This window comes from Photinus pyralis, unplaced genomic scaffold, assembly GCF_008802855.1.
Source record: "Photinus pyralis isolate 1611_PpyrPB1 unplaced genomic scaffold, Ppyr1.3 Ppyr1.4_LG7, whole genome shotgun sequence".
Classification (NCBI taxonomy): Eukaryota; Metazoa; Arthropoda; class Insecta; order Coleoptera; family Lampyridae; genus Photinus; species Photinus pyralis.
In genome coordinates this window covers 19431978-19453546 of record NW_022170738.1, presented here as the reverse complement: position 1 = coordinate 19453546, position 21569 = coordinate 19431978, and the positions used below count along the sequence as shown (strand labels likewise).

General features: G+C 36.5%; 1 protein-coding gene across 5 annotated transcripts in view; it reads left to right on the top strand.

Moving 5' to 3' along the window:
• LOC116176836 (trafficking kinesin-binding protein milt) overlaps positions 1-21569 on the top strand; it is a 69611-nt gene that overhangs the window by 37968 nt on the left and 10074 nt on the right. For 2 of the 5 annotated variants that reach the window (XM_031495646.1, XM_031495644.1), the window contains exons 2-12: positions 1655-1759; positions 8681-8785; positions 9275-9351; positions 9469-9838; positions 9885-10015; positions 14294-14595; positions 14652-14924; positions 15030-15161; positions 20606-20815; positions 20946-21256; positions 21308-21552. In XM_031495646.1, coding sequence (XP_031351506.1) covers positions 9301-9351; positions 9469-9838; positions 9885-10015; positions 14294-14595; positions 14652-14924; positions 15030-15161; positions 20606-20815; positions 20946-21256; positions 21308-21552 — 2025 coding nt within the window. In that variant the 5' untranslated portion in view covers positions 1655-1759; positions 8681-8785; positions 9275-9300. The other 3 variants (XM_031495645.1, XM_031495643.1, XM_031495641.1) reach the window with 3 other exon arrangements.

Here is a 21569-nt window from a genome sequence, read left to right as displayed (position 1 = left end):
GCTGCAGAGCTCGGTACTTAATTAAGTAAATAATGCCCGAAGGGCCTCGCTTTACACGTATTATGGCTTCTACAACAGGTAAGATACTTAATCGGCCAACATCTCCAGGAGGAAATGGTGGACTATAATAATATTCATGTGGCAAACTCGATCATAACTTAACCGAGATGTTGTCTCTTTGTTGAGGATCAAATCTCGGTGATCCAATTGAAACCCTAAAAGAAATCGAAGGTAACCCTCTTCGTTGATATCATAAATTTGCAATTTAATGAATCCAATTGCCGGAGATTAATAAAATATGGATGATGGCAGTTACAATTCCATGCGTTCTCAACTAACACTTCAGCTGTTGGTTTTAACGAAGTGTAACTGGATAAGGGTTTCCACAGAAAGAAAGTGAAAATCGAAACGCACTGCGCGGTAAAATGGCGTTGTTAAAATTCCAACAATAGAGTTCAAAAGTTATTAGGATCTTTCAACAAGTAAATGTTGGCTGCTTTGTAATGGAAAAAATAAACCGTTACAAGTCGTCGCTGCCACCTTGATACTTTAAGGGACGACCACACGACTGATTAGTATGCGGTTTACACAATTCGAGACTAAGCTTAGTTTGAGGTTGTCGCGAGCTGCTACTACCCGACCCATACCAATTATTATAATATCGTGGACATTTTTCAATTCCCATAACCAAAATATGTCAAAATCGCAACGCCAAATTTCAACTTGGAAAAAACCGCAAGACTAACGTTGTTAGAACTAAATATTTATTTTCCTGTATCAAGTCATTGGTGTTGACGGAGAGACATCAAATATGGGCCAATTTTGTTGGGAAAACGCCAAGAGTTATGCGTGGTACAAAAAGAGGTGTCCACAATTATAAAGTACACATGGAACCGAAGTCGTTTCTAGCGTAACCCTCAAATAAATCTAATTATTGTGGTTTAGTAAGGACTAACGACACGAAAATGATAATAATCTCGTTTTTGGTGTATAACGTTTTCATGACACGTTCGACTTCTAATGGGAATGTGTAAGTGTGACAGAAATTATATGTAACTTTTCGGATTTGTACTAGTACAGTTCAAGGTCTGCGTAATTACACTGCATTCACAGTGCATCAGTTTGATATTTTACCTACTCACCTCGTGAGCATACCGTTTGTTAATACAAAACGAGTAACAATTTTCGTTCCGTCTGAGTATGCGACGCGAAAGTAGGTAAATTTAGATAACGCAAAAGGTAAAATCGCGCCGAAAATATTCCATTTATGCATCTAGTCTAATAATATGGAAACAGTACATAACTGTTAAAAATAACTTCAAATTTTAGAAGGTATGTTAACCTTAATCCTCTTATTTTGCTCATGCGACGCTGGCGAAAAACGCGTAGAGTAGGTAGTTGAAAACAACGCCATACCAGTTGCCAATACTGAAACTGTAGAAATTGTTATATAAGTTGTATATATTAAATCATTTTTATGTCGAAAGAACAATACGTTGCGGCAATTATCCTTGTAATTAATACTCATTAAGCTATCCTGTGTTTCATTTTCACCTGTACAAAGAAAGGTTCGCTTACAATGTAAGAAGTACCTACTTATTCTTTTTTTTAGGTTTGCAATTATTAAGTTTAATTTTTTTTTCTGTTCTTCCAGAGGTGTGCAGTGGAGAAACAATACCTGAGGTAGAAATAATTAGTCTACTGGAGGAACAAATTCCTAAGTATCGTCTTAGAGCTGATACACTCACTAAATTTGGCGGTAATTTTTTTTAAATATTTTTCTAATAACGTATTTTTTAAGAAAGCAATTTTTAACGCTCTGCTACTGGTTAATAATGTTGCAATTCGCTAGACTAGATACCATCTCATTGCTGACATTCGCGGTATCTGCTTGTTCATAATTGTAGAAAACTTTACTTCAAGGTGGTGGCATAATTGTTAAAAAATTTCAAGCTTAATTAATATTTTATTTGTTTTGGGCCCCATATTGAGAAAAATCTATTCCTTGTAACAACTTACCCAATTACTTTAACGATAGTTCAATTAGTTCCAGTTTAAATTACCGTTTTTTGCTTTCTATTTATTTTCTTGTCAAAAATAGATAGGTACAGCGTGTTTCCCCATTGACTTTACTATATGTGTAATTGATAAAAAATGTTTGAATCTCGTTTTGATGCTTTGGGATCCCGGCGTGCTTGGTCTGAAAATAATTTCAAGCACATTAAATCCAAGATGGCCGTGACAATTGAGAAAAAACGCAATTAAACTAAAACGTTCATAAATACATCTAGTCTTTGTGCACCAGGAGTTCTAGATGCGCTTTCGTGACCGCTTCCGTTCCGCCCCCTGGACTTGGATATGATTCGGAACGCACGGACCGACTACAGACTTCTGGGGCGGTGGCTTCTTGATAAGGTGCTCCACTGTCAAAATTTTCAATTTTTTTTCTTAATTGTAACGACCATCTTAGATTTTAAAATGTATAAAATTTGCTTGAAATTCTTTTCAGACCAAGCAGGCCGGGATTCCAAAACATCACTGTACCTATGACTCGATTTGTTCAAATCAAGTAGGTACTCTTTCAAGGATCGGAAATATTTCTTTTGCGAACCACGTTCTAAATTTGTGTTATTTTTTTTAAAGAACAACGGTTTAAGAAAATGTGTAGGTGACATCAGAGCAAGGACATGAAAACCTATAAATCGCATTGTAATTTGGGTTTATAGGATATTTTAGGACCTTTAAGGACTTTTTTAAAAAACCCAATCTTGTGTATTTATCAAGTGCATTGAATAAATTCTATTTGTCTATTCCTTTTAGTATACAATTTCCAAGATGGCGCCGCTTCCGTAAATACGTGAAGTTGACGCCATCTTGGTTTTTAAAATAGAAACATAACCATTTTCTAAATGCGCCATGTTATTCTGAATTGAACGCATTTAAGATTTGCGTCCGGGTCTGTCTTAGTTTTTGACATGTTAATTTTTCTCTCAAAAAATGTCAATAACTCGAAACTACTGCATATAGACACACAGAATGTTTAATCTGACCTTAAAAAATTGACATATCTCAAGCGGCGCCATCTTAAAATTATTATATTTCATTTCGGAATGGTTGAGTTGAGTATGGCTGTGAGCCAAATTTCAAGTTTCTACATATTTCAACTGCAAGTTTAAAAACGTCTAACGAACGAGCTACATGTATCTCCCTGTATAACATTGTCATCTGAAAACCGAAATTCGGTAATTTATTTTTTTTATTTGCAATAAATTTGAAATCAATATTATTTTTGGATAGAGAATGAAGGGACCTTTCAAACGATATATCACAAGGCCATTAAAAAATGGGGGTTGTAACTGACACTTGAAGGGGGTTGAAGGAAGGGATCACACGAGGGATCACATTATTACATTGAAAATATGAATCTTTATAATTTAAGCTTCACGTGTTTTGGGATTTTCTATAATTATGTACGGCAGGCATGTCAAACTCATTTATCGCCAAGGGCCATTAAGGGTCCCACATACAGCTGCGGGCCACATAATTAAAAAGTTCACATTAATTTTGATTTTTTATTATTAACATAAAAAGTAGGTATGCAAAATAATACAATAAAACGAAAAAATACCAATAATCATCAAATCATGAAAGTATACCCTGTGTCCTATTTTTTTGAGACTGCAGTCGTATATCTCAGCTGTTTTTAAAGCTAAGAGACGTGCGGTTTTCGGGACTCTGTGTCATTTTTTTGTTAAACTTGTCTACTTAAACAAACAGAACAAACAGAATCAATCCAACTAAATGCGTTTGTTTCTTATTAGATACATGTTGACTTTTTGGGATGTTATCAATCATATCTTACTACCGATGTATGATAGAAAAATAGGTAAAAACTACCTATATTAGATATATTTTCGTAAAATCCAGTAGTGTAGTAAAAAAATTTGAATCACCGTTTCTGAGATTGAACCCAAACTTGATATTTTTTAAATCTAACACCCTGTATTTTAACGTCAATAAATAAAAATAAATAAATAAATGAAAATAAATCATATTTTTCAAAATGACATGTTTCTACCGCCATTACCATGGATCCAATAAACAGAACAAAATCTCCATGACTCCATTGCTTACTATTTAAAAAAGTAAAAAATAAGGTTTCTATTAATTTTAATCGATAAGATTTAAAAAAATATATAGGTTGTGACACATAATAGTCATAATAATAATAAATGCCTCTATTCAATACATCAATGTAATCAGGAAAAGGCATAAAAAGCAATTGACGTTAAGATATACAGGGCGTTTTAAAAAATACCAACTTTAGATCAAATCTCAGAAACAGGGATCCAAAACTTTTTTTACTACGCCGCTGGATTCTACGTAACAATATCTAAAATAGCCAGTTTTTATCTTTTTTATATCTTAATCGGTAGTAAGGTCTGATAACATTCCAAAAGTCAAGCTTTTCGTTTTCACCCAGTATCTCAGAAAAAAACGTAGCTAGATTGGTTCTGTTTGGGGTATTATACGTTTCACCAAAAAGTGGCAGAGGGTAGCGAAAACCTTAAGTCTCTACCTTTAAAAACACTGCAGTTTTAACCAAAATAGGACACACGGTACAATTAACTTTTATAATTTGCAAACATCGTTATGGGCCGCAGGTTTCAAAACGGCGATGCGGCCCGCGTGGTTGACATGCCTGGTGTACAGTAACCGAAATAATGAATTTATTCCATTTGAATTATCCACCCTGTATATAAGTTCTGGTGTGGTACTTTCTTTGCAGATCCCACGCTGGTAATCATCCTGTATATAAACTGTAAACGTATGTCATTTAGATTGTGAAGTTCGTTAATTTATTTTACTCTGACTATCCCAAATAATTTTGAATAAAGGACCTGTCTTAATGCTGAATTTCCATGACTTGGTTGATGCGGCAATTTCTACGATGCAATGAAGAAGTGTCTGACACCTGACTACTAACGCGCTTGATGCTTTCTTATTTTTGGAGATATCACTAGATTCACAAGCCACCCGCTGATAAAAAGTATTACATTGAATCTTTAATTTTTATTTTCCCTGATGGCCTTTAATCCGCACTAACTTTTGGTTCCCAAAATATCTCTCTTCATATGTCTGATGCCTGTGACTTGACCGCTATCGTCTCTTTGTGTATACCCAACGAACACTATTTTCTAGTAACCAACGAAATTGTACCTTAGTTATTACAAAATGTTGAAATTTTAATATAGACGGTACGGAACAAAATTTAAAGAAAAACCTGCACTATGGCGCCGTCTAAATTTTTCTTGGTTCACTCAAGAAGCTTATGCTAGTGTTCACAGGAATGATATATTTTGGGACGCAAGTCCCAAAATTTTCGATTCTTCTTTAAAATATGGCACTAAGTATCAAACAATAGCAGTGAAAAGATGTCTTTCGACACTGTCGTGTGAATTTGCAGCTTTGACCCCACCAACTAAAGCACATGGCTGAGATCGACATTTTCCCTTTGTAAGTACACTTTTTGTACACTTTTTTTTATATACCGGGTGGTGCCTAGAGCGACGCAGCATAGGGATTTCAATGGTAATTTCTTTATAGCCAATTACTAGCTCCCCTAATTATTTTAGAGCAAAAGTCTAAATACGTTTTTTTTAGAGAAAAAAAATACTGCATCTGTTCATACGATTACTTATAATTTTCCGTTTTTCAAAACCGTAGAAATCCACAAAATAAAAAATTACATTTTTATAAATCAGTGATGCTTTGGAATCTTTTAACAAACTACAAGCGCATCGCATCTAAGTTATCGTTGTTTGACGTCCAACGATTTTCATATTTAATCCTGTTTCAACTATCCGACGCAAGAAAAAGCGTCTATGGGGTAATGTTTTTTTGGAGAATGTAATGCTGCATCTGCATCAGATACCATTTGTGTATCATTTTCCGGAACCAGTAGAGTACATAATCGAAGAAAAAGAAATTGATTTGAGGAAGAATTGTTCTTAAACGTATATTCGGTTTTTCCGCTACTGCAGCCAAAACAATGAATATATTGTTGTTTTCCGGATGCAGTGATTTAACACTGTTCCTGTTCTTAGAAACTTGGGCACAATTCTGTCTACTGTGGTACTGCTTGGAATCGGTCGATTGGGGTACTTCACAGTAAATAAAGACGTTATTACCTTAGTGTATTCTATTCTTACACTATGTTATTACTTGGCGGGCATAAAACAACTTTAACTTTAACTTTCCTCTTTTTCTTCAGTTAAATTGATAAACAATTTTATGATTAACTAATTTATAAAGTACAAATTTAATATACGTCAAAGGCAAATAATGAAAAGTTATCACTGTTTTTTTAGTTAATTCCAAGCCATATCTTCAGATTTATTGTAAAATGAACCTTTTTATTTTGTCGATTTCTACGGTTTTGAAAAAGGAAAATTATGAGTAATAGTATGAACAGATGCAGTATTTTTTTCTCTGAAAAAACCTAGTTAGATTTTTGCTCTAAAATAATTAGGAGAGCTAGTAATTGACTATAAAGAAATTACCATTGAAATCTCTATGCTGCGTCGCGCTAGACACCACCCTGTATATGAAAGATTATAATCAATCCCCTTTTGCGGGACGTACAGGGGGGAGATGCTGGAAGGCGTGTGCTCCCCCCCCCCCCCCCCCGACTTCTATCATACTCCGTCCGATTTTATTGGGGTATTGTTGTTGTATGTAATACCGTATTACATACGTTGCGGACTAAAAACAGTAAAATTGCGCTCTTGCATTTTTGTCTTTTTTTTTAAATTTTGACCTTGACACTTGACCTCTGGTCCTCAAGTAGTGACTCGGCATATTTTATAAACAAACGCATCATTTTACGTTAAAGGGTTCGGCTTAAAATGAAAGTACGGGCGGACAGACTTCCGACAACGCGTTTTATCGTTTCAAGAACATTTTATCAACTTGTTATCAAAAGTGCGCGGAAATCGTTTCTTTGGCATAGATAATGTGTTTCCAACTGTTGCATTTGTCTCAATGATCTTATCGTTTTCCTCGTGTTGAAATTTCCTTGAAGTTGTTTTAAAATTGATTGTTTCATTTAACGCCACCAAAATAAACATTTTTTCACAGCAACCATGACACTTAGAATGGTTGAACTATCGGCCCCACATTTTGTAACCATGCCAACGCTTGTGAATGCGAAAATCTGCCATGGATCCCGATTGTTACTGAGCATAAACAAGAAGTTACTCAAACGGAGGTACATTCTGGTATGAACAGTGGCGCACCCAGAAAAAAATTCGGTGGGGGTTATTGAAATTAGTAAATCCAAAATGTTAACATAAATTATGTTTTTAATAAACAAAAGATTACACAGTTACATGGTTGCTATGGATTAAACATGCAAATTATAGTGCGCGAATTGATCACTTTGCGCACGCGATTTGCGTACGGGAATGATTAATTCATAAACGATTGTAGGAAAAGATTATTTTTAAAAAATGTATCAGTGCTTAATTTCGGGGGGGGGGGTTAACCCCAAAACCCCCCCCTATGGGTGCGCCACTGGGTATGAAACGGTTAATTTGTGAGAGCAGATCAGGACCAAACTACATTCATTTTTTTTTTATTTAGAAAAAGCCGTTAATGGCCCATATGAATAAAATGCTTATACTTGCAAAATTCAAAGTAAGTACTCGTAAGTGATCCTTCATCCTGGGCGATTTAGCAGCGCTGCTGAGCAGCGGTACGGGACGCAGTGCAGCGCTTCTGAGCAGTCCAGTGTGAAGGGGACTTACGAGTATTTACTTTGAATTTTGCAACTTTGCACCTTTAATCATATGGGCCAATGTTCCTTGTACTTAAATCAAGCACCATCTGTATTAAATGAAAAAATGGAAATAATGTCAACCAACTATTTCTTCTTTACTGTACACCATTTTTGCCTGCGGTACTTCAGAACTGTGTGTCAATGGGGATTTTACTGCTATTCAGAATTCAGATGTGGTGGAGGTGAATGAGCAGAGGGAGACAAAAATCATTGTCAAGTATGTCTCTTTCAGTAGTCAAACATTGCATGAAAACCACATCATGATATCATATTCAGTTCTGCTGTTAATGAGCCTAATGAGGGTGGGTTGTTTCCGTTAGAAAAAAGAAAATAATCATAACAAAAAAGAATCGTTTTTATACAGGGTGTCCCATTAGTGCGATATCCGGGTGATATCTTTTGGCAGGGTGATACTCCAAAAAATACAACATTGGTTTACTGGTTTAAAGTGCATAACGCAAAAATATTTTTTTATGTACAGGATGCTCCATAAATTTGGAAATCAAAAGATTTTTAGAAAAATCATTATTGTAACACTTCTTAAACCATTCCCAAGTTTATTGTAGTAATTCTAAACTCTAAATAAACTTTTGACTGTTCCTTTGTTAATCGATGCGATTTAAGTTGCCCAAATTCTCTAATGCTTCGAACCATTTAAAAGAATCTCTCTGTATGTATTCATAGTTTCCCAAATGATCTAAATCCTTCTAGATGCTTAGAAAAAACCAAAATCTCCACAGCATGAGCAATAAATTGTTTGATTGTGTAGCAGGTTTCTTGAATGATTTTATAGTTGTTTAACTGCCAAATCGTCTTATTATTCCAATTCTGTTGTTGCAGGTTACGAAAATCAAGATTGGTTTATTCCCAGTCCCGCACTACAAGTTGAGGAGGCCGATCTGAAATTGTCCCCGGACCAAATCCGGGAAACTCTTAACTACTTTCGTAAGTATCTTGCATCTGCGTTTCAAAAATAAAGCAGAGCACATTGTGTATATTATATACAATAAAATGTATTTTATAGTAAACAAAGGTGAATTTACGGTGCAATAATAGTAAAATCATTGTAGGTTATTAGGTTAAACTTGGATGGGTAGCTTAATTGCGACTGTTACATTAGAATAGGTAAAGGAAAGATTGCGTAAAAAATAACAATTTCCTCTTCAGCTGTAGATGAAGAGAAACTGTGGGTGATTTTTATGCAGTTTGAAGTCTACTTAAGCAGTGTCTGGCGATGAGTTTTGATGAAGATAAAGTATAATTACTTAGTTGGATGAGTGTGTTGATTTACTTGTCAGTTCTACATTTGTTATCTTATCACTTTATACTCGAATTAGCGTAATTAAGGAATTGGTTCTATTTCTCACTCTTTTTCTCACATTCTCTCGCCCTATCATTATAGTATGGGAGGTAACCCGCAATTTTCTGTTGCAGTTCTATGTAGTAATCGGGTGAGCCAAATGACCAAGACCTACGATGACATAGAAGCGGTAACTAGGCTTCTGGAAGAGGTTAGTACACGAGTATGTTTTATCAAAATTAACCTTAGCTATAAATAGTGTTGTGTTAATTGCGGAAAGCTAATAAATGTGATAACTGTGCAGCTTAGTGGTACATTTCCATTTCAGAAAGAGAAAGATTTAGAACTGACTGCTAGAATCGGCAAAGAACTACTTCAGCAGAATAACAAGTTTGAAACGACAATTTCGTCTTTGGAATCTGAACTGAAGAGCGCCAATGAGAAGATCACTCAACTCACGCACGAGTCTGCGAAGAAAACAGAACTCATTCAAATTCTTACGAACGATATGGACGAATCATGTCTCGAGAGCGGCATCACTAACGGACGTATCAACTTCGAATTGATGCAGAAGAAGATCGGTTCTTTGGAGGAGGAGAATGTAGCCCTCAAATCTGAGTACTGTCGATTGGCTGAGCAAACTGACGATGTGGAGGCGAAGGAGCAAATGCTCTTAAGCGACATCACTGGCCAGCTCGGTATGTTGACCACCTTTGTTAAGTTACGCTAACGACGGGTTTATAGCTTGTGCGAATTCAAGTATGGGACTATTGGAAGATGAAGTCGATCGACAAAAGGAGGAAAATCGTTTACAGCATGAACAAATTTTGGCTTTATCTGCAAAGTTGAGAGATACTGAAATGAGGCTGCATAAGGTATGTCAATAAACTACTAGTAGGTGTGAAAGCGTCCCGGGAGTTACAGTGCTTGCAAAAGCGTGGTCACTCTGTGATAATTGTAGATTAGATCATATCACATATTATACAAGGAGAGTTAGTGACCCTTTTGGGGTGCTGCGGCAGACAATTTTACAAGGGGTTTGGAATGGTTCAATTTTCACACGCGATACCTCTTTTGAACACATCTATTAAAACTCTTTTTTCATAATTATACAGGTACTTTCCACTCCCTAATAAATCTGCATCTTAGAACAACCAAATTTAACATGACCACCCTTTGGTTTTGTTTTGGGTTTAGTTTTGGTTTCCATCACTTTAAATGAAATGAGATTACAGGTCAATATTCCAGTTGCTGCTGTTCAAAATGTGTTCCTTTGTTTGGACCAGAGATGCAAGGGCTCAGGCTACTCACTATCAACTTCCATGTTACAAGAATCTCCCACGCAGTTTGTGCAAAAGTTAATAGTGTGTTCCCTACAAATGTGTTTGAGACACTCCCTGGTCCTGAACTCGGCGGGATAGGTATGGTTGACTGTTTTGGACTATGAATGATTCATTTATGCAATTCCACAAACCTTTCGGAATGTTTAGCATTGCTGTGGTGTTATTTTCTATTCGCAGTTGCGAGAACCGCCATGTTTTGACTAAGTACACAGGATTGGTTGAAACCAAGGTAATGAATTTATCTTGTTGGACACAATAGCGAAATCTAGTAATTTGGTTAAACCAATCCGCTCAATGATAAATTGGAAAAATCATTGCCGACACAGAGCATTATGGACACTGTCTATATACAGTCACTGTAACTGGTTCTACAGTCTTACACAAGACAGTGGCGACAATAGAGTGTCTAATTTTTGATTGGTTGTTTCGATTGAGAGTCATGTTGCATCGAGTTTCTGGTACTTTTATATGGTTATTGTGTATTATGTGTATTGTGTGTTGCTTACACTACACTACAATGAATTTTGGATGCAACTTTGCGGCTGGGCGAAGCTTCTAGCCCTTATTGTCGTCACTGCCTCGTATAAAGTCACGGGTTCTACAGTGACTATACTATAAACATTGACGACAATTGATGTATCGATTTTTATTGGCCTGACTAAAGGTCCATTTCCCCAGCCCCGTCCATTGCTTCCATTTTTGAAAAAAAAATTGGTTTCGATTGTGCTGCAATTATTTTCGTTTGTACTACTCGCTTTCCCGGAGAAACGATGGGCGGAGCCAAGGAAATGCTACCCCCACTCAACCTTACTATTGTAAAACAAACTACTGGAATCGTTTGTGCTGCAATTATTTTCGTTTGTGCTACTCGCTTTCCCGGAGAACGGTGGGCTGGGCCAAGGAAATGGGACCCCGCTCAATCGTACTATTGTCAAAAAAACTACTGGAATCTTTTGGGCTTCATTTGAGCTCGTTTGTGCTGCAATTATTTTTGTTTGTGCTACTCGCTTTCCCAGAGAAACGGTGGGCGGAGTCAAGAAAATGCAACCTCCGCCAAATCTCACTATTGCAAAACAAACTACTGGAATCGTTTGTGTTGCAATTGCTTTTGTTTGTGCTAGTCTCCGTCTCAGACAAGTGGTGGGCGGGGTCAAGGAAATGTGAACCCGCCTGATTTGACTATTTTCAGAAAAACTATTGGAATCGTTTGTATTTTTTTTTGTTGTGGTTATTTTCGTTTATGCAACTTTCTCGCCCAAACAGTGGTGGTGCATTTTTCTCAATTATAAATTATAATACGGAATATTAGTAGTAGAGGAGCCACCTGAGCCAAACAGTCACATGACATGCCAGATTTGCGTGAAAGTGAGGCTCGCGGGTACGAGTATGAGACATGTCCGGGGTACGAGATAGGCAAGAATGCGAAAATATATGTCAACGGCAACAGGCCTGTTTGTCAGAAAAAAGGGCTGTTAAACTAACCCGATTGTTTTTTTGATAATAATAAGATTGGGCGGGGCGGGGCGCATTTCTTTGGCCCCGCCCACAAATTCTTTGGGAAGACGATAGAACAATCGAAAGTAGTTAACAGCACAAACGATTCCAGTAGTTTTTTTGACAATAGGACAATAGTAAGATTGGGCGGGGGTCGCATTTCCTTGGCCCCGCGTAGCACAAACGAACATAATTGTAGCACAATCATATCCAATTTTTTTTCAAAAATGAAAGCAATGGGTGGGGCTGGAGAAATGGACCTCCTGACTAATCAAGTTGTAAATGGCCGCAATTAAGAGGCAAATTTTTTTTGTTTACTTTTTATCAGCAAGAGTTTTGTATTAGGATTGACTCCTTTAATCGATTTTAAGCAAAACATTTGAAAACAATACAAATTTGCCTCCTAATGGCAAATGGGCGGAGCTGTTTGTATTATCTCGAAATATATCGCTCTCATTCTGTAGGTGTATAACTTTAAGACACTGCTAGCGCCATCTGTAATTTGCCCTCAAAATGGTAATAATCTGGACTCGAGGCATTCAGTTCTCCACCACTCTGGCAGTACGCTGTTAACATTTTGGAAATGAACCATTTTTCTAAGCAAGCTAACAACTGCGCCACGAGACAAGTTTTCTTTTTCCCCGGCAATTAGAAAGCGTACAGACGTTCTATAACAGTCAAATGACTTTTTATGCCAACCAGGGAAATTTTATTACTAATTTTTCGTAACAGATTTAAATAATAATGTAAAAAAATTGTGTGCAAATTGTTATTAAGAGTGGAGAATGGTCTGCGTCAAAGGGCAGACTCCTGGGCAATCAGGATGTTTGCCTATGGCACTTGAACTGGTACTAGAAGTCTGAAATGGTTTGCTTTTGTACTTCACAGAATGAAATTTAACTGAACTCTGACCTCCACTGGCAGCTACTCAGCTCCTCACTCCCCTTTTTGGGGTAAGCAAAGTGACAGTAAACATTTTGTAACCATTCCAAACTATTACTCATTTAATACCTGTAACTGTAAATCATGTAGTGTGTAATAATGACCAGTAAACGCTTGCCGCTTAAAAATACGCAATATTGCAAAAGATTTCAAATGTACCCATTGTAATTTTGCAACAAATTTTCAACATATTCTGAAACATCTCTTAAGACACAACTCTTCAAAGGATTTCAAATGTGCATAGTGTGATTACTACTGTACATAAGCATATTAAATGATTCTTGGTTTGAAATCCGCATTTTAGGAAAGATTACAAATTCAAAAAACTGCACTTTCTGAATGTAAACACAGCAGAATAATTTACAAATTACGGTTGTTCATAATGCATCGTGTTTCAGTTGTTTAATTTTCCAAGGTCTACCTAAAAGTGTAGGGTGCTTTTCCAAACAATCTTTCGCGCCATCAACAAATACCGGAAATACGTCAAAAATAAATTTAAGATGAAATTCAAGCATTTTTATTAATTAATAAATTAATCTCTTTTTCCCAATATTTGATGTTAGGAACGAGATTTTGAAAAACGGTTTTCACTGGCGTCTTTGGATGTTATTTCGCTACTTTGTCATAAAGAAAAAGTCATATGATTCCATATGATTTTTTTAGGATTTTAGATCACTGTCAAAAACTAGCCCCCTGGCGGAGAATGATTCAACTAAATTAACTATATTTTGGTTGATTCTTATTGCCCAAGGAATGCTCCTTTTAACGATACCAAATCGGTCAAACGGTTAAGAAGTTAAAGCAGGTTATTGCAAAAACAATTGAACGCCCCACACCATCTTTTGTTTTTCCAAAAATGATAAACTGGTTCTCTTTAAAAATGTGAAAAAAGAATTTTTAGTTTATTATGCGAAATGGAAAGAAAATTTTAACATTTAAGATGGCAGTTACGCCCTCTGGTGGTCATTTTTAAAACTTGAAAATATTTTCCAGCGATTCTTCATAACCGATTTACCCAATAATTTTTTACCCCTAAGTCATACAACGAACGGTTCCCGAGATATGGCCGAGGAAGAGTCTTATTGGGTCACCTGGTACAATAGAAAGCTAAAGATTACACCATGCGTCCCCACTATTATTCTATTATGTGCACCTATTAGTGCGCCACGGAGCGATTTGGCTCCTCCTACAGACTAAACTGCTGCTATCCTGAAAGGGGATCTCTTAACTCACAAAACGTCAAAGTGTACACACTGTAAGTAATGGCATTACATATATAAAAATGTTGGGCAATTTCAGTGTATCCGTATATTTCATATATTTTTGCAAGCATGTAACTAATAACTCCTACAATATTAATGTACGCTTTTGTAGCTTGCAACAGAAAACGATGAGGCGAATAGTTTATTGCACATCACAAAAGAAACTCAAAATTCGTTGGCGCTAGAACTTGCAGATCTGAAAGGAAAATACTTGGAAGTCGAAGGTCTATTGCGTGACGCACAAGAGCAGCTGCGCAAAGCGAGAAGACGCGCAATGCCGTCGGCGCGTAGTTCCTTTTTCCCTTCGTTGGGTTCCAACGCGCCGATTCCGTTTGACAGTCTACAGAATGAGCTGGAATTATCGATGCATTCTGAATTTAGTGCGGATTCCGGATTTTCTGCCGTAGATTCTATGTAAGTTTTGGAATTGATTTTTAATTTTCGTTTCACTCATTGTGTCTTACGTGCAGTCCCTACTTCAAGAAGGTGTTTGACACTGTTAGATGCGCATCACAAAGTTCCTTAAGTAGCGGCGATAGTATGGGTAGCTTGAACTACGGTTATGGTGGCCAGACCTCGTCGTACACGAATGGCCCTCGTATGAGTAGTCGAGCTCAAAATTACAGGTTGAGAAGATCGTCCGGATCTATTTATAGCAGTAGTTCTTTAGGCTATCCCAGCCTGGATTCGACGGGCCAGTCCGATACGGAATCCAGTCAAACCGATTCAGATGACGGCTATCCGTAAGTACATTTTCTTTCTATAGGTTTTTCAAGTTGTCAACTTGAAGCCGACTTTGATGATTCAGTTGGTGTACAGTGTGTAATTTTTGCGTTTGTGTTTTCAAGCAGTGGTCTTCCAAAGCAAGGAGTTCCTGGCGCACCCGGTGCAGCTGAATTAGAAGCGGCACTGCGCAGGTTGAGTCCAGGAGAGGTGCTGGCACGTAGAGCAAATTTACAATATGGTCCTACATATAGTGGGTAAGTCATATGGAAAACATTCCTAATTTTGACAAATTTGGTATTAAACACATATAAAATACTGCAGGTAGAATTGCTTTTAATTTAAGAATCTAATTGAATGGTTTTGATAATGAAGTGGATGATGCATATGTAGTGCAAATTTACTTACAGTTGATGATGTGCAGGATTACTCAGGGTAATTAATCATGACAACTAAAGAAACACTTTGGATCTTGACATGACGGAGTCATCTATTACACTAAATACATTACAAAAAGAATACTACAGATGTCGCTACATCCTATACATACTAATCCTGAACTTTTGATATTCATTTCCAAACCATATTCTTATATTTGGGATGTATAATTAAGAAATCCTTTTGGTTTAGCTTTTATGTAGAGTAGGTTATAATACAAGTTTCTTGGTTTACTCATCTACACTGTTCTACAGTCATTTTCATCACAGTGTCGATTGTATCATAGTTAGATGGTGGCGCCTTAAGGAACGAGAATGGTACAATTTCACTTTTTTCAGAATGAGAAATTACAGAGTTGTTCAATCCAGGTTGACGATATTTGGCGGTTGGTTTTATTTTTTCTTAACCATTTCTCTACTGCATTGAAGGTGGAAACCTGGAGTTATGGCCTTGATTCCTCCCATGCTGTGAAAAGTGTTGTGATCCATCAATGGTTGCAACATTGAATTCAGTGTTGAAGCAAATTTTCTGCTTATACATCTATACAGGGTGTCTTAAATTGAGTAGGATAACATGGCAAAGTTGAATTTGATAGACTTGTTAATCGCCAATATTACACTTACATTTTCGATTACGAAATCTTTGCCTACTTCTGAAGATAGTACTCCACATAGGAGTGGTGTGGGAGTGTCCACAATTTCCCACAAGCTTCTCGGCAAGACGGGAATAATCGTATGCTGCCATGAAAACAGATATAATATAATTTGAAGTGCTTCTATGCATGACGAAAGCTTGCTGAAATATAAGTACATTTTTAAATACTTCGTCTTATTGCCTAAGCATCGTAATGTTAATATTGGAAGCAGGCAAGGACGGATTAATAGGAATATGTGGGTGGGGGCGGGATCTCGTAACGAGAGGGGAAAGACATGGGGGGTCCGGGTTTTGAAAAAAATACCTTAAAAAGTATAAGATTTAGTGGTTCTAGACCGACAATTTATATGTAAAGAAATATTAGCTTGAACTACTGGAAATGCAAATATTTCAAAGAAAAACAATATTTTGCCAATCGCAGTCATTTATAGAAAATCAAGGAATTACCTGTTTGGGAAAATTATATCGCAAAATGCAGGGAATGAAACATACAACTCTGGAATTATGAATCAATACTACATAATTACTAAAGCCCTTTTGGATATTACATCAAAATTTCAAAATTAATATACCTACTATTTACTCGTAATTTTTGTCGTTTGCTTTATTTAAAAGAACATTTATTAGAAACTCAAACTAAAATTGAATGAGCGAGGTACATTTTTTGTGAAAATACAAATAAAATATTGCCTTGTTAAAGAAACTGGTAAACGCAGAAGAGTAGTACTTCTTGAACTCGAAAAGCACTGGTTGATACCTACTTCATTTACTGACCAACTCCGCTGAATTAGGTAAGCATTTTTGTGTCATTTTGTTCTCCCCCCCCCCCCCCCCTAATCCGTCACTGAGCAGGAGTAACCATAAAATGCTCTTGAAGGGTTACAACTGATCGTAACTTTTGAAATTGTTCATTCATTTTCCTTTTTAGCGCATTTCCACAAAAATAAAATAAAAATGCGCTATTGTGGCCACTTTGTCCGTCCGTCCGCTCGTTCGTTGAGGCGCTCTAGTTCTTCATCTTAAGAGCTATTGTTCTACTTTTTTCGCTATTTGGTTCGTTATGGTGTCGAGGTTTGCACCAAGGAAGAAAGTTTTTCTGCGTTTATTGCTAAAAAAGTTATTGTAAAAAAACCAAAAAACCGTTTTTTACATGTTCCATAATTTTACACTTTTTCCGTTTATTAACGATCCTAGAGATCGTTTATGATTTTGTATTGCTGTCTGTCGTCTGTCTGTTGGTCTGTTCCTTTGTCTGTCTGTCCATGTATCTGTCCGTGTGAACGATCTTTGTTTAGAAATGTCGGATCACTTTGACATCTCCGTTAGTTATGAACTGAATTGCATGAAATTCAATATGGGCATAGCTTCAGTCATATAATACGCAATGCCAAAAGTTGAGTCGAATCAATTCAAAATTCACAGGTGCCCTTTTCGCATCTCGACCATTTATAAGCCGAATTGCACACTTTTTTATTTAGTAAGTATTTAAACGAAATTTATACATAGGCAACCAGCCAAACGCCAGTTTCAAAATTTGGTTTTGCGCATGCGCAGTGTCAAGTTTTTTTGTTTATGGAGGCATTTAAACGAAATTTGATACATAGGCGCTTGGAATAAAGGAAAATCAAACGTCAGTTTCAAAATTTGGATTTGCGCATGCGCAATGCCAACTTTTTAATTTATGGACACATTTAAACGAAATTTGATACATAGCCACTTGGAACAAAGGAAAATCTAACGTTAGTTTCAAAATTTAGGTTTGCGTATGCGCAGTGCCAGCTTTCCTATTTATGAAAGCATTGAAATTAAATTCTTCTTATAAACTGAAATTGAAGTAGCACGTCAAAAATGGATTGCACATATGCAACGCTATCTTTGATATTTGTGGCCGGATTTTTACGAGTTTAACAGAAGTTGCATCTTACAAATCACTAATGGGAATTGAATGCAAGTGAAAATGCGCTTTTTGTAAATCGTTTACGATTACTTTTTTACTTGTTTATAAATTTGTCAATATTTACTTTTGAAATCAGAAAAAAAAAGATCTTTTCAGTTTTTGAAAAATATACAAGGCGTTTCATAAAAAATTTCCCAAACTTGCTTTGCGATATTGAGTTCTGTTTTTACTTTACATTTTCTGGCGATTTATGATAAACCCCACAACGGTTGTATTTAAAGTATTTTTCTATCTTTTATAATAAAAGCGCTGTCTAAATACAGGGTGTCTTAAATTGAGTAGGATAACATGGCTAACTTTGTTATTATTATACCTACAGATTTGGTTAAATTGGCAAAGTTGTGTAGCTTTTAGATGCTAATGGATATTCTGATGTGATATTTTGAAAAAAATAAATCGTTTCGTAGATAATTGGAAAAAAGTAAAAGTTCAAATATTTTAGTAACAAAAAGAGCTATCAAAAAAAGTTTCAAATAAAAGTTGCAAGATTCGATGGGCTCAAATCAATGGGTGTAGAACAAAAATTTTAAAAATGGCGGTTTTCGAGATAATGACATCAACTTCCTTATTTTAAATGGACGCCATATTGGATTTTTACGTCACTCGAAAAAAATTACAAAGCCAGTGATAGTCTTTCATTTGGGACTCAACCTTGCATTTTTGCGCCTCGAAGTTTACAATGTAACTCTTGCGGTAATAATTCCATGCCAGTGTCAATAGTGACTATGCGAGACAATAAACGAACGAATTTGGTTTCAATCACAATTCACAATCAGGCATGGAATTATGGCCATAAGAAATACATTGTAAACTTCAAGGCAAAAATGCAAAGTTGATTCCCAAATGAAATACTAAGTGTTTAGTATCACTGATTTTGTAATTTTTTGTGTATTGAGTGACGTAAAAATTCAAAATGGCGTCTATTTAAAAAGGACGTTGATGTCAATATCTCGAAAACCGCCTTTTTGAAAAAACATTTTTTACGTCCATTGAATTTATTCCATCGAATCTTGCAACTTTTATTTGGACTTTATAAAAATTGCGGTTTTCACTTTTTTCCACTTATTTACGAAACGAATTATTTTTTTCAAAATATCGCATCGGAATATCCATCAGCATCAAAAACTACACAACTTTGCCAATTTAACCGAATAAGTAAGTCTAATAATAACAGCCATGTTATCCTACTGAATGTAAGACACCCTGTATATCTCTCAAATGATTAAAGTTAGAACAAAACCTGTACGTTTTTTGTAGGAAATTTACTGAGCTTTCATTTCTAAATATGAGTGGTTGTGAAAAGGTTGATATTGATATTGAGGAAAAACCGAAAAAAGTAACATCAAATTCAAAATGGCGGCATGTTGTGCTGCACACCCCTAGATATAAGGGTGTTTGGATATGTTCCTGAGGACGGTCCAAAGAACATTTTAGGCCAAATTTCAAAATTAAAAGTTTTTTTATTTTTATTTGGTGAATTTGTTAATACTGGGCTACTGCTACTAACAAATTTTCTTCCAATTTTGTTTTTGTATGCGGTACAGCGTTGTATTCGTAATAAAAAATGCTTTTTTTACGGGCCATATAAAAAATAATTTAAGTCTAAAGTTTGAACTAGTGAGTTAGTCCGTAGCCTACCGATAGAACTAGCCGTGACACTCATCCCCACTATTGCGTTGACGTCACAACTGACGGCGGCCGTCATATCGACTTTTAATGTAATTAATTCCAAGTAGTTTAATGTTGTACACTTAAATTAACTGTATTCGAACAGAATAAGTAAGAAAATCCCAAATACGTGCTGCGTCTGCGTCCCTGGTTGCAAAAGCAATTATAGTTCAAGAGACAAGGTTCCTTACGGTTTTTCGTTTTTCGAAAAATGAAGACGATCAAAAAAGTGGTTAAGATGTATTCACCGGGACAATTTTGAAATTACTAGTTACTCCAGGGTTTGTATAAATGTAAATGATGAGTAACGGGAAAATATAGACGTTTGCAACTACAAATGACCGAAAACCTGTAGTCTCTAGGTGGTCCAGGGGCCGAGATCTCGATGGAACAGACAGATAGGCAGACGACGGAATAACGAGCACATAAGCGTTACCTCAACTTCGTTTTGTTATGCTAAAAAAGGCAGATGTGTGTATTAGAATGTTTAAATTTTATTTGTTTTCAGCTCAGTTTTCAGTGAGTATTTGTTGTTTATGTACGTATCTAATAAAATTTTTGCATAATAACACGTGTCTATAGTTAGGAAACAACATATAACAATCCTGCGGCTCAAAATAAGTAATTACTAAATGTTTTCGCGTTAAATGAGTACGCACGCGAATCAAATTGCATTTAAACACATAGTATCGCGTTGCAGTGGCCCATCTCCAGTTGTGACGTCACTAAATCAATGTCACGGCTGGATCTATCGGTAGGCTACGGTTAGTCCTACGATTGAGGAAGTCGCTGGGTCGAATTTGACTTTTAACATGGGAGTTTTGTAAGCATATAAGTTGACGTAGGTCGAAACTCTGCCTAACAATAGTAAAAGACTAGTGAAACAAAAATCGGTTTGCACAATGTTTTTTTTAATTACCTGTAGTATTTTATCATGTGATACTGATAATATGTGAATACTCAATGTTCACTACTATTTGGCAGTTACGAAAGCGACCATTATCTACCAATTGGGTATAGAACGCCAGACAGTCTGATGTCTACTGGCTCCAGTAACTACCCGGGATGGAAGTTACCTGAGAAGCTACAGATAGTTAAGCCATTGGAAGGTTCGCAAACTCTTCATCATTGGTCGCAGTTGGCTCAACCTACATTTAGTGGATTATTAGAGGAACGGCCAGGTGTTAAAATACGGTAAGTGGCTCTTCTTTTGTAGTTGACGGTAAATCTATTACTTGCATCCTTCACCCCATCTTATTCGAGTAGACTCATATAACCAATAATAATTAAAGGCGTGTTTATAACCACATTCTTATTTCATTAGCGGTGGAAAAGAACTGGAAGACATGGGCCTAGAATCTTACGCCTTAAGCGACTTAGAAGAGGACGACGAATACTCAAATCCGGGTAAAGGGTTCGACTCATCCACTCCCATTTATACGTTAACCAACAGTACGGTAATGCACCCTGACGATGGTACCTTCAACGTGACTAGCGTCTGCGGAAGTTGCGTACCTTCCGTATGTTCTAGTATCCAGAACTCGCCTCCACAAACGCCGAACATGCGTAGTCGTAGAAACTCAACGAGTACTTTTTCGACAACTTTTGGTCTCGCGAGGATGCTTAACGAGAGAGGTAGTTAATTTCGCCTTTGAATTGGCGCGTTTAATTGAAACAATATTGTAGGTATAAAAGCCGTAACCCCATCAGCGATTAATACACCGTGCGATGTAAATAGTTTCACTCCTACTGCAACGCCTTGCAATAGTCCAGATAGTAGTCCTCCGCTAACGCGTAGCGGCTCCCCCGAACCATACGAAGCATTTAGCATACCTCAACTGATACTTAGCTCCGTTCCATTTCTACAGCAAACTGTTACGGGAGGCGTCAAGAAGAAAAGTAGTGCGAGCAAACAACAAGGAAAGTCGGAGGTAAGCATCTGCACTTA